The following is a 12,207-nucleotide window of genomic DNA, read 5'->3' as shown; positions in this document are numbered from 1 at the left end:
TTCTTCCCACAAAGAGTGGTGAGCCTGTGGAATTAATTATCACAGGAAGTAGTTGATGTTAAAACTTTGAATATATTCAAGAGGCGGCTTGATATAGCACGTGGGGAGAATGGGATCAAAGGCTATGGGGAGAAAGCAGGATTAGGCTATTGAGTTGGATGATCAGCCATGATCGTGATGAATGGTGGAGCAGGCTCGAAGGGTCATAAAGCCGCCTCTTGCTCCTATCGTCTACATATCTCTGTATCCACCCTTTCCAAGAAACCTGACCGAACCTTTTGGGCAATTTAGCAATTTAGGTTGGGCCAATCCACCTAACCTGCACATCTTTGGACTGTGGGAGGAAACTGGAGCACGAACCCATGCAGACACGATGAGAAAGTACAAACTCCATCCATGCAGCCAGTCACCTGGGTGCCTAGGGCTTTAAGGCAGCAATGCTAACCAATGTGCCACCATGCCGCCCCAATTTTAATAAAAACAGGAAATGCTGGAAATACTCAGCTGGTCAGGCATCTGTTGATAGGGAAGAGAAGGGAATTGATCTGAATTGTTAACTCTGTTTCTCTCACCAAAAATGTTGCCCAACATGACCTTTTCCAACATGTTCTGGTTCTATTTCAGATTTCAACATCTGCAGAATTCTGCTTTTGTAAATGTCGAGGATTTTCAATTTTTTTGCAAAAAGCTGCATCAAACAAGGTTAGAAAGGTGGCTCTAGGTATCAATAGACAGCAGCTACAGCACAAAATAATCATTACATAATCAGGAACAGCACGGTCGCACAGTGGCTAGCACTGTTGATTCACAGCGCCAGGTGTTGTTGATTTGTCTCTGCTGCTTGGCCTTTTCTGTGGCTCTGTTCTAATTAGGGCAATCAGTGGGTTAGCCTCCTTTCTATATTGTCTATGTCCGAATGCTTAGAGTCGCCAGGTATCGAATGATACCAACACAAGTTTCAACTGGCTATCGATCAAAGAGCCAAACAGCAGTTAGTTCAAGGTCAGGGGTACTTTATTTACATACAATCAATCATGCAACATAAACACTACTAGTCAACTACACCTATTACTAAGACAACCTGTACTTAACTCCGGGCACCCGGTTCGGGTCAGGAAACAGTGGCCGCTGTTCAATTCTGGATCTCTTGGGTTCAAAGTGGTAACTGCTGCTCAGCTGGGCTCATCCGTCTGGTAGTGGGCTTTGAACTCAAACTTGCTTCTGGTGTTGCTGCAGTTGGCGATGGCCGTGACCGAGGTACCAAGGCCAAAAGAGAGCGAGCATATGGCGAACTCTTGCTTTATACTTGGGGGGGGGGGGGGGGGGGGGGGGGGGCTTTCGTGCTCTTTTGGGCAGTTCTTTGATTTGGGCCTTTCTAATTGTATGATCCCTGATCACTCCGTTCGATTCCTTAACCAATATGTAGGTGGGGATTTGGATGGCTGGGCGTGTCCCAAGCGGTCATTGACCCCGTTGTTCGTGTTTCCCTTGGACAGAGTGCCGCCGAAATATCTGGGACTGTCCCGGTTGCTGGAGTACCAGTCGTTTGTGTTGGGGGAGATGGGCCATCACCTGCTAATCGGCCTGATTAACATGCTAATGGGACGGAGTTTCGATGCCGTCTGGACTTTGCTGACAAATATGCATTTCAGGCTCTGAGCCTGCCTGATTCTTGGCTTGTCCTTTTTGCCCATCAGTCCTTGTGAGTTGCTCTGTACCTAGTTGGAAGTGGCCATCCCAGATGGCTACACAGGGTCCCAGGTTCGATTCCTGCTTGGGTCTGTGTGGAGTGCATGTTCTCCCCCTGTTTACTTGGGTTTCGTCCAGGTGCTGTGGATTCCTTCCACAAGTCCCGAAAGATGTGCTTGTCAGGTGAAATGGACATTCCAAATTCTCCCTCTACGTACCTGAACATGCGCCGGAGTGTGGCGATGAGGGGAATTTCACAGTGCCTTCATTGCAGTGTTAATGTAAGCCTACTTGTGACAATAATAAGATTAAAAAGGAACAAAAGACAGGTCTGGGAACACTGGCTCCTACAGAGCCCTCAACCTCAATAGGGAAGATTCATCTCCAACCTTTACCTGCAACTCCCATTATCTAATTCTTTATCTATTCCTATCGCATGTCAGTCTTCTGGGTGGAGGGTGGGAAGGGGATTTAGGAATATTTAGACACATGTTCTGTTATTTTCATTACATATTTTATGCTCATATTTTACTCTAGTTATAAATAAACAGTTTGTTAATGTTTTGCTTACCTTTTCACCTGAGGAAGGAGCAGTGCTCCGAAAGCTAGTGATTTGAAACAAACCTGTTGGACTTTAACCTGGTGTTGTAAGACTTCTTACTTATAAAACGTGGTGCCTGTAACTCATTGGAACAATCAAGCGTTGAAGATTTCCGGAAAATACACATTATTAGTTGATTCACTTCTGTTGGACTTCGGGAGTCTGTGAGGCTGGAATTAACCCCGCACTCGCCCAGTATGTCGTAAATCGTCCACGGATAAATAATCTGTCTGCACCCAAACAGGCTACAGGCCATGCCTACCCCATAGCTACAAAATGAATGACAGGAAGAAAACAATAAACTGAGAGCCCCAGTGCAAGGGGAAATCAAATAACACATTTTTAAACTCTTCTCCAGATCCACATCTGAAGGGGCAGCCATCTTACACCTATCAGGTGGTGAAATTACAAAAAAAGGAAGACCGAGGGGTATGGGCACCTTAATACTCACTTTTTCCATAGGTGACCCTAAGTTAAGCAAGAGTCTGAATTTTGATGATCTCACCCAGATCAAAGTAAAGCAGATGATACTAAGATTGGTGGAGTTGCAGATAGCGAGGAGGACTGTCAGAGAATACAGCAAAATATAGATACATTGGAGAATTGGGCAGAGAAATGGCAGATGGAGTTCAATCCAGGCAAATGCGAGGTGATGCATTTTGGAAGATCAAATTCAAGAGTGGACTATATGGTCAATGGAAGGGTCCTGGGGAAAACTGATGTACAGAGAGATCGGGAGTTCAGGTCCATTGTACCCTGAAGGTGGCAACACAGGTGAATAGAGTGGTCAAGAAGGCATACAGCATGCTTGCCTTCATCGGACGGGGTATTGAGTACAAGAGTCGGCAGGTCATGTTACAGTTGTATCGGACTTTGGTTAGGCCACATTTGGAATACTGCGTGCAGTTCTGGTCGCCACATTACCAGAAGGATGTGGATGCTTTGGAGAGGGTGCAGAGGAGGTTCACGAGGATGTTGCCCGGTATGGAGGCTGCTAGCTATGAAGAAAGGTTGAGTAGATTAGGATTGTTTTCATTGGAAAGACGGAGGTTGAGGGGGGACCTGATTGAGGTCCACAAAATTGAGAGATATGGACAGGGTGGATAGCAACAAGCTTTTTCCAAAAGTGGGGGTGTCAATTACAAGGGGGTCACGATTTCAAGGTGAGAGGGGGAAAGTTTAAGGGAGATGTGCGTGGAATGTTTTTTACGCAGAGGGTGGCGGGTGCCTGGAAAGCTTTACCAGCGGAGGTGGTAGAGGCGGGCATGATAGCATAATTTAAGATGCATCTAGACAGATCTATGAACTGGCGGGGAACAGAGGGACGTAGATCCTTGGAAAATAGGCGACAGGTTTAGATAAAGGATCTTGATCGACGCAGGCTGGGAGGGCCGAAGGGCCTGTTCCTGTGCTGTAATTTTCTTTGTTCTTTGTTTGTTCTAGATACCAGACCACCAGCACCAGTACTGCCCTCCAGAAGGACAGCAGGATATCATAGAGTCAAGAATTAAAACAAATATAAATGGTCCCAATTGTAAAACAGGGGGGAAACCCACTCCCAAAATGGGAGGGCTGTCGGAGCGACCCCCAGACTGGGCAGTGTCCTGGGTGGATGTTGACATCTACCATGCGATTTAAGTGTAGTCTCGTATACACTTTGAACTAAGTAGAAATTTAAGTTGTACGTCTCGGGTGCAAAATGAAATCTTTTATTGTGTCCATTGATTATAATTGAGAGTTTGAGATCTTGTAGTTACAAATCCAATGCCCTTGCCAGCAGAAGACTTTAAGACAGGGGTGGGCAAACTTTTCCGTGCAAGGGCCACATTCAGAAATTCACAATTTTAAAGGGCCGCATAGTATATTAATTAATAGTCCCGGTTGTAACCAATTAACGTGCGGCATATACCTCAGCGCTTCCCCCGGCGGCATCCTGCCTTTAGCCCTCTTTTTCTCTACTTTTCAAAAATGGCGCTTCACCCGGTTATGATTCTGGGCGCCTCATATAGAACATAGAACAGTACAGCACAGAACAGGCCCTTCGGCCCTCGATGTTGTGCTGAGCCATGATCACCCTACTCAAATCAATGTATCCACCCTATACCAGTAACCCCCCCCCCAATTAACCTTATAAAAAATATATTAAAAAAAAAATCTTTTTTTTATGACTTGATCTTGGTGGGCCGCATAAAGACCTTTGGCGGGCCGCATGCGGCCCGCGGGCCGTAGTTTGCCCACCCCTGCTTTAAGAGATATCATCGACTTAGTAGTTTACAAATAGATTTAACTTTCAAAATACAGTAATGGTTTCTTGCTCAAAGCAAAAATAGATTGTGCAGACTTTAAGAGTTAGAGTGGAAATATGAAAGTACGAAATAAGGATAGCGAATAGTTAGGTAAAAGGTATAGAGTGATCCTGGATGGATAATGGCTGCCCGGACCTCTATGTTTAAGTGGAATGTTATCAGTCTGACTCCACCTGTCCCTACCCCTGAAATGTGCTGATTGGCTTGGATGAGTCTCAAATGCATTTGGTTGGATGGTCAGTTGACAATCATCAATATGCAACATAGCTGTAGATATGTTGCATTTTAGATGCTTGTCCTGTGTTGGAATGTGAGTTATACTTTTAATCAGCTCTGGTTTCTGCTGGTTTTTCTGCTGACTGCTATACTGTTCATATTCTGAACAATGGTAGATTCATGTGCTTATTCTGACCTTGATCAGATTGTGGTAATGAAACTAATTTGAACTTTTGCAAGTCTGTTCATTAGAACAATGGACAGTTTATAATGTAAATTTAACTTTTCAGTAAAAATGTTGCATGAGCATCTAGCTAGTCTGTAGATGTTTCAAATTCTGTGCTTTTGTTACTGCAAGCTATGTGTTTTTGTAATCTAAAGTTATGCTTGAAGTCTTATGGTGAAATCCATTTTAAAATGGATTTCAAACTGGGCTTTAGTATTACATGAAAATGGCTAAATCAATGACCCTTTTACCTATCAGAATTAGCTGGTTCCCTTCAGTAGAGAAGGCAACTCCACTCGCACACAACTATGACCACAAAAAGAAGAGAGGATTAGGCCACCCAAAAGCCAATGTAGATCTGTATCTGTGTGTCCATGACACCGAGGCTCACCATCCACACCACCACAGCCAGTCCTCAAAACACGAATGCAAAGAGAGAAGTAGAAGCAACACACCTAAAACCCCTCAAATTCAGAAGAATGAAGAAGTAGAACTGTCAGAACTAACGCCTTGGGCCCCTAAACCCCTCCACAGATATTATGTCTCGATGAGAGTCGACGAACCAACCGCTAAGTGGGCCGCTTCCAACTCTCAAGACAAAAACAAAATACGGATAATTTCTGGATCCAACCTTTGGACCCTTCCCCGATCTTCTCTTTCCTGGATGTGAATGTACCCACATCAGACTCCCCTACGACACCTCTAAGGGAGGTACCCTCATCCAAGGAGCAACAGGATACTGACCACAAAGGTAAGACAGTTCGATCCCACACAGGTCACTTCACCTCTCTCCTCCCCCCCCCCCCATACAATCCAATACATATCGACAACTAGACTAATACCTCACGGCCAAACGGAAGAAGAAGAAAACCTCTTGGGAGGGGCCATTTGACTCAACACCACCTATCATCAAATTTTCAATCCGGCGTCACTCAAGCTCTGAAAGCAGGGGGAGAGCCACACCAGGAGAAACAGCAGACTACTTCCTAACGGAAAGTCCAAAAAACCCTTACCTGTATGGTATATAATGCACGGTCCGACTGGGACGGAAGAAGAAAAGGGCTCCAACTATGGGGGACTTTCCTCAAACGTTATGAGAACAAATCTAACATTACCATCCACACATTTCCTCTCTACACCCCCCCCCCCCCCCCCCCCCCCCCCCCCCCCACAGAGAAGAAACTGCACAAACCCCAACATCAATATTCAGCTTAACATGATAAAGCCTTATTACATCAGGGTAACCAAAGGTGCAGGTTAGACAAATATATGAATAGGGTGGGTATGGAAGGATGTGAACTCCGTAAGTGCACACAATTTTAGTTCAGGTAGGTACCATGGTCTGTGCAGGTGACTGTGCAAGGGCCTGTTGCTGTGCTGTTTTGTTCTTTAGACAAATATCAGACACAAAATATTTACTTCCTTACAAACAAATAACTTGCCACCAATAGATAACATGATTATCAGCGAATGAAGTGCAGGATAACAACTGAGAACGACGCACACGTCAGGATAAACTTCACTGCACTGGCGCACGAAGAAAGTAGACATCAAGGATGAGATAGGATCTGAAACGGAGAGCAATCTTCCAAGGTTTCCACCAATCACCGAACCAGAGGCTGGAAGGCCAACCCAACAGAGACCTGGCCCATTTAAGAAGCATTTAGATGAGCACTTTGTTATGGGCCAGGGTTGAGAGAACTCCAAAGTGTATCATGGAGTTCACCTGACCCACAACTTTTAATAGATTGTGATTATGGGGAACACACTGGCCTACTTTACAGGTGTGATGCAACAGAGATCTACGGTACTTTTAAATCTCAAAATGTTTATTTATGAAACCAGTTAATACTTTATAAACCCACAGTAAACATCTTAACAACTATCAACTCAAATACTTCCCCCAAAGAATACAGCACTCTATAGGTAACTCTTAATCTTTCCTTGCAACACCCATAAGACAAAAAAAACATACATCAGGTTTAACTTCTCTACAGAAACAGGTATTTTTAAATCACCAAAGGATCTGGAGACAGACTTTAGATTGCAGAGAGAGAGACTAATACTTGCTGTGTACTATTGTAATTAAGATCTTGTAGTTACAAATCAAATGTTTTCACTAAAGCCCTTGCCAGCAGAAGACTTTAAGAGATATACAAACAAAGAACAAAGAAAAGTACAGCACAGGAACAGGCCCTTCGGCCCTCCAAGCCTGTGCTGACCATGCTATCCGTCTAAACTAAAATCTTCTACACTTCCTGGGTCCGTATCCCTCTATTCCCATCCTATTCATGTATTTGTCAAGATGTCACTATCGTTCCTGCTTCCACCACCTCCTCCGGCAGTGAGTTCCAGGCACCCACTACCCTCTGTATAAAAAAAACTTGCCTCGTACATCTCCTCTAAACCTTGCCCCCAGCACCTTAAACCTATGCCCCCTAGTAATTGACCCCTCTACCCTGGGAAAAAGCCTCTGACTATCCACTCTTGTCCATGCTACTCATAATTTTGTAGACCTCTATCATGTTGCTCCTCAACCTCCGTCGGTCCAGTGAGAACAAACCGAGTTTACTCAACTGCTCCTCATAGCTAATGCTCGCCATACCAGGCATCATCCTGGTAAATCTGTTCTGCACCCTCTCTAAAGCCTCCACATCCTTCTGATAGTGTGGCGACCAGAATTGAACACTATACTCCAAGTGTGGCCTAACTAAGGTTCTATACAGCTGAAACATAACTTGCCAATTCTTATACTCAGTGCCCCGGCCAATGAAGGCAAGCATGCTGTATGCTTCCTTGACTACCTTCTCCACCTGTGTTGCCCCTTTCAGTGACCTGTGGACCTGTACACCAAGATCTCTCTGACTTTGAATACTCTTGAGGGTTCCACCATTCACTGTATATTCCCTACCTGCATTAGACCTTCCAAAATGTATTACCTCACATTTGTCCGGATTAAACTCCATCTGCCATCTCTCTGCCCAAGTCTCCAAACGATCTAAATCCTGCTGTATCCTCTGACAGTTCTCATCGCTATCCGCAATTCCACCAACCTTTGTGTCGTCTGCAAACTTACTAATCAGACCAGTTACATTTTCCTCCAAATCATTTATATATACTATGAACAGCATAGGTCCCAGCACTGATCCCTGCAGAACACCACTAGTCACAGGCCTCCAATTAGAAAAGCACCCTTCCATTGCTACTCTGCCTTCTATGACCTAGCCAGTTCTGTATCCATCTTGCCAGCTCACCCCTGATCCTGTGTGACTTCACCTTTTGTAACAGTCTACCATGAGGGACCTTGTCAAAGGCCTTACTGAAGTCCATATAGACAACACCCACTCCCCTACCTGCATCAGTCATCTTTGCGACCTCTTCGAAAAACTCTTATCAAGTTAGTGAGACACAACCTCCCCTTCACAAAACCGTGCTGCCTCTTGCTAATACGTCCATTTGCTTCCAAATAGAAGCAGATCCTGTCTCGAAGAATTCTCTCCAGTAATTTCCCTACCACTGACGTAAGGCTCACCGGCCTTTGTTCCCTGGATTATCCTTGCCACCCTTCTTAAACAAAGGAAGAACATTGGCTATTCTGCAGTCCTCCGGGACATCACCTGAAGACAGGTGAGGATCCAAAGGTTTCCGTCAAGGCCTCAGCAATTTCCTCTAGCCTCATATAATCGACTTAGTAGTTTACAAATAGATTTAACTTTCAAAATACAGTAATGGTTTCTTGCTCAAAGCAAAAATAGCTTGCGCAGACTTTGAGTTAGAGTGGAAATATGAAAGTATGAAATAAGGATAGCGAGTAGTTAGGTAAAAGCCTTCTATGACTTAGGGCAGCACGGTAGCATTGTGGATAGCACAATCGCTTCACAGCTCCAGGGTCCCAGTTTCGATTCCGGCTTGGGTCACTGTCTGTGCGGAGTCTGCACATCCTCCCCGTGTGTGCGTGGATTTCCTCCGGCTGCTCCGGTTTCCTCCCATAGTCCAAAGATGTGCAGGTTAGGTGGATTAGAACATAGAACAGCACAGAACAGGCCCTTCGGCCCTCGATGTTGTGCCGAGCCATGATCACCCTACTCAAACCTACGTATCCACCCTACACCTGTAACCCAACACCCCCCCCCAACCTTACTTTATTAGGACACTACGGGCAATTTAGCATGGCCAATCCACCTAACCCGCACATCTTTGGACTGTGGGAGGAAACCGGAGCACCCGGAGAAAACCCACGCACACACGGGGAGGACGTGCAGACTCCGCACAGACAGTGACCCAGCCGGGAATCGAACCTGGGACCCTGGAGCTGTGAAGCATTTATGCTAACCACCATGCTACCGTGATTGGCAATGATCAATTGCCCTTAGTGTCCCTTAGTGTTGGGTGGGGTTACTGGGTTATGGGGATAGGGTGGAGGTGTTAACCGTGGGTAGGGTGCTCTTTCCAGGAGCCGGTGCAGACTCGATGGGCCGAATGGCCTCCTTCTGCACTGTAAATTCTATGAAAAGGTATAGAGTTATCCTGGAGGGATAATGGCTGCCTGGACCTCTGTTTAAGTAGAATGTTATCAGTCTGACTCCATCTGCATTGTATTGTAATAATACTTACTGTGACTGCTGCTATCCAGCTGTCAAAACGGAACTAAAACATACTCTGTAGCAGACAGCCCAAAGCGAAAGTAAAAGCAGACAGACAGCCCAGCTCCACCCACACTCTGACATCACTGATAAACACTCATTTCATAAAGGTACATCCACCACAGCTATTTTATAAACACCCATTTCTTTAAGGTACTCTCACATGACAACTTGAAACGCCATAAGCATACAAGGCTACAGGCCGAGTACTGGAAAATGCAATTAAAGTAGGCTGGTTCTTGATGACTGGTGCAGACACGATGGGCCAAAGTGCCTCTTTCTGTGATGTAGAAGTCTGACTCTGTCCAGATCTGACATCTCATACCTTATACAGTGCAAACATTCCAAGTGCGAAACCTGTCAGAGTGAGCGCAGCTTAAAACAGTGTTTCATACCATTGAATTTGTATTGAAGACGATTGCTCTGACCCTTGCTTACATTTTGATATTTTGTCATCTTGTAATGGTACGCTACTTGTGTTCCTGTTTCAGCTGGGTTGTTGCAGCCTCCTGTACGAGTCATTCCACAGCCACAAGCTGTTAGGCGGATTGAGCCACCATCGAGATTCATGACCCGGAATGAGCGACTGGAAATAACGTTAACCAGGAAAGATGATCGAAGGTACTGCTGGGATAAAATCACACCCAAATCATACTGCTCATCATCACCCAACTACCAGATCTCCCATTTGTCTAGATTTTTAAAAAAATGATGTGGTGAATTGGTAATAGATACTTCGGGTGCAGAATTTTCCACAGTTTTCTTTAATCAATTTAGAGTACCCAGTTCTTTTTTTTTCAATTAAGGGGCAATTTAGCATGGTCAATTCACCTACCCTGCGCATCTTTTTGGGTTGTGGGGGTGAGACACGCAGACATGGGGAGAATGTTCAAACCCCGCATGCACAGTGACCCGGTGCCGGGATTGAACCTGGCTCCTCAGTGCTGTGAGACAGCAGTGCTAACGACTGTGCCACAGTGCCTCCTAGAATTTTTTAGAGTTAACCAACCTCTTGTAGAGTAAGAAGTCTTACAACAGGTTAAAGTTAAACAGGTTTGTTTCGAATCATTAGCTTTTGGAGCACAGCTCCTTCCTCAGGTGAATGAAGAGGTTGGTTCTAGAAACATACATAACTTTGTCTATAGATATATATGTGTTTGTATATATATGTTTCTGGAACCTACCTCTTCATTCATCTGCGGAAGGAGCTGTGCTCCAAAAGCTAGTGATTTGAAAAAACCTGTTGGACTTTACTTGGTGCTGTAAGACTTCTTACTGTGCTCGCCCAGTTCAACGTTAGCATCTCCACATCATGTCCACATCAAATATGAGAATGACTTGAGCGAGGGTAGGTCCGATCAAGCACAGTAGCGGGAGATTGTGTATTGAGTCTGAAGAGACGGGAGAGGTCTTGAACGAGTACTTTTCTTCAGTATTTACAAATGAGAGGGGCCATATTGTTGGAGAGGACAGTGTGAAACAGACTGGTAAGCTCGAGGAGATACTTGTTAGGAAGGAAGATGTGTTAGGCATTTTGAAAAACTTGAGGAGTACCCCAGGCCTGACGGGATGTATCCAAGGATTCTATGGGAAGCAAGAGATGAAATTGCAGAGCCGTTGGCAATGATCTTGTTGTCCTCACTGTCAACAGGGGTGGTACCAGGGGATTGGAGAGTGGCGAATGTCGTGCCCCTGTTCAAAAAAGGGAATAGGGATAACCCTGGGAGTTACAGGCCAGTTAGTCTTACTTCGGTTGTAGGCAAAGTAATGGAAAGGATACTGAGGGATAGGATTTCTGAACATCTGGAAAGACACTGCTTGATTAGGGATAGTCAGCACGGATTTGTGAGGGGTAGGTCTTGCCTTACAAGTCTTATTGAATTCTTTGAGGAGGTGACCAAGCATGTGGATGAAGGTAAAGCAATGGATGCAGTGTACATGGATTTTAGTAAGGCATTTGATAAGGTTCCCCATGGTAGGCTTATGCAGAAAGTAAGGAGGCATGGGATAGTGGGAAATTTGGCCAGGTGGATAACGAACTGGCTAACCAATAGAAGTCAAAGAGTGGTGGTGAATGGCAAATATTCAGCCTGGAGCCCAGTTACCAGTGGCGTTCCGCAGGGATCAGTTCTGGGTCCTCTGCTGTTTGTGATTTTCATTAATGACTTGGATGAGGGAGTTGAAGGGTGGGTCAGTAAATTTGCAGACAGTACGAAAATTGGTGGAGTTGTGGATAGTGAGGAGGGCTGTTGTCAGCTGCAAAGAGACATAGATAGGATGCAGAGCTGGGCTGAGAAGTGGCAGATGGAGTTTTACCCTGAAAAGTGTGAGGTTGTCCATTTTGGAAGGACAAATATGAATGCGGAATACAGGGTTAACGGTAGGGTTCTACGCAATGTGGAGGAGCAGAGAGATCTTGGGGTCTATGTTCATAGATCTTTGAAAGTTGCCATTCAAGTGGATAGAGCTGTGAAGAAGGCCTATTGTGTGCTCGCGTTCATTAGCAGAGAGATTGAATTTAAGAGC

At 45.1% G+C, this 12,207-nt stretch overlaps 1 protein-coding gene across 3 annotated transcripts in view; it reads left to right on the top strand.

Annotated features, from left to right (window-relative positions):
* Positions 1-12,207, top strand: part of ccar1 (cell division cycle and apoptosis regulator 1) — a 345,705-nt gene that overhangs the window by 170,254 nt on the left and 163,244 nt on the right. For all 3 annotated transcript variants that reach the window (XM_038773488.1, XM_038773487.1, XM_038773489.1), the window contains one exon: positions 10,173-10,302. In XM_038773488.1, the coding sequence (XP_038629416.1) occupies positions 10,173-10,302 (130 nt within the window). The remainder of the gene's footprint in view (positions 1-10,172; positions 10,303-12,207) is intronic.

This window comes from Scyliorhinus canicula, chromosome 16 (assembly GCF_902713615.1).
Source record: "Scyliorhinus canicula chromosome 16, sScyCan1.1, whole genome shotgun sequence".
Taxonomy (NCBI): domain Eukaryota; kingdom Metazoa; phylum Chordata; class Chondrichthyes; order Carcharhiniformes; family Scyliorhinidae; genus Scyliorhinus; species Scyliorhinus canicula.
Note: the sequence above shows the minus strand (reverse complement) of the source record. Positions and strands in the feature narration are given on the sequence as shown.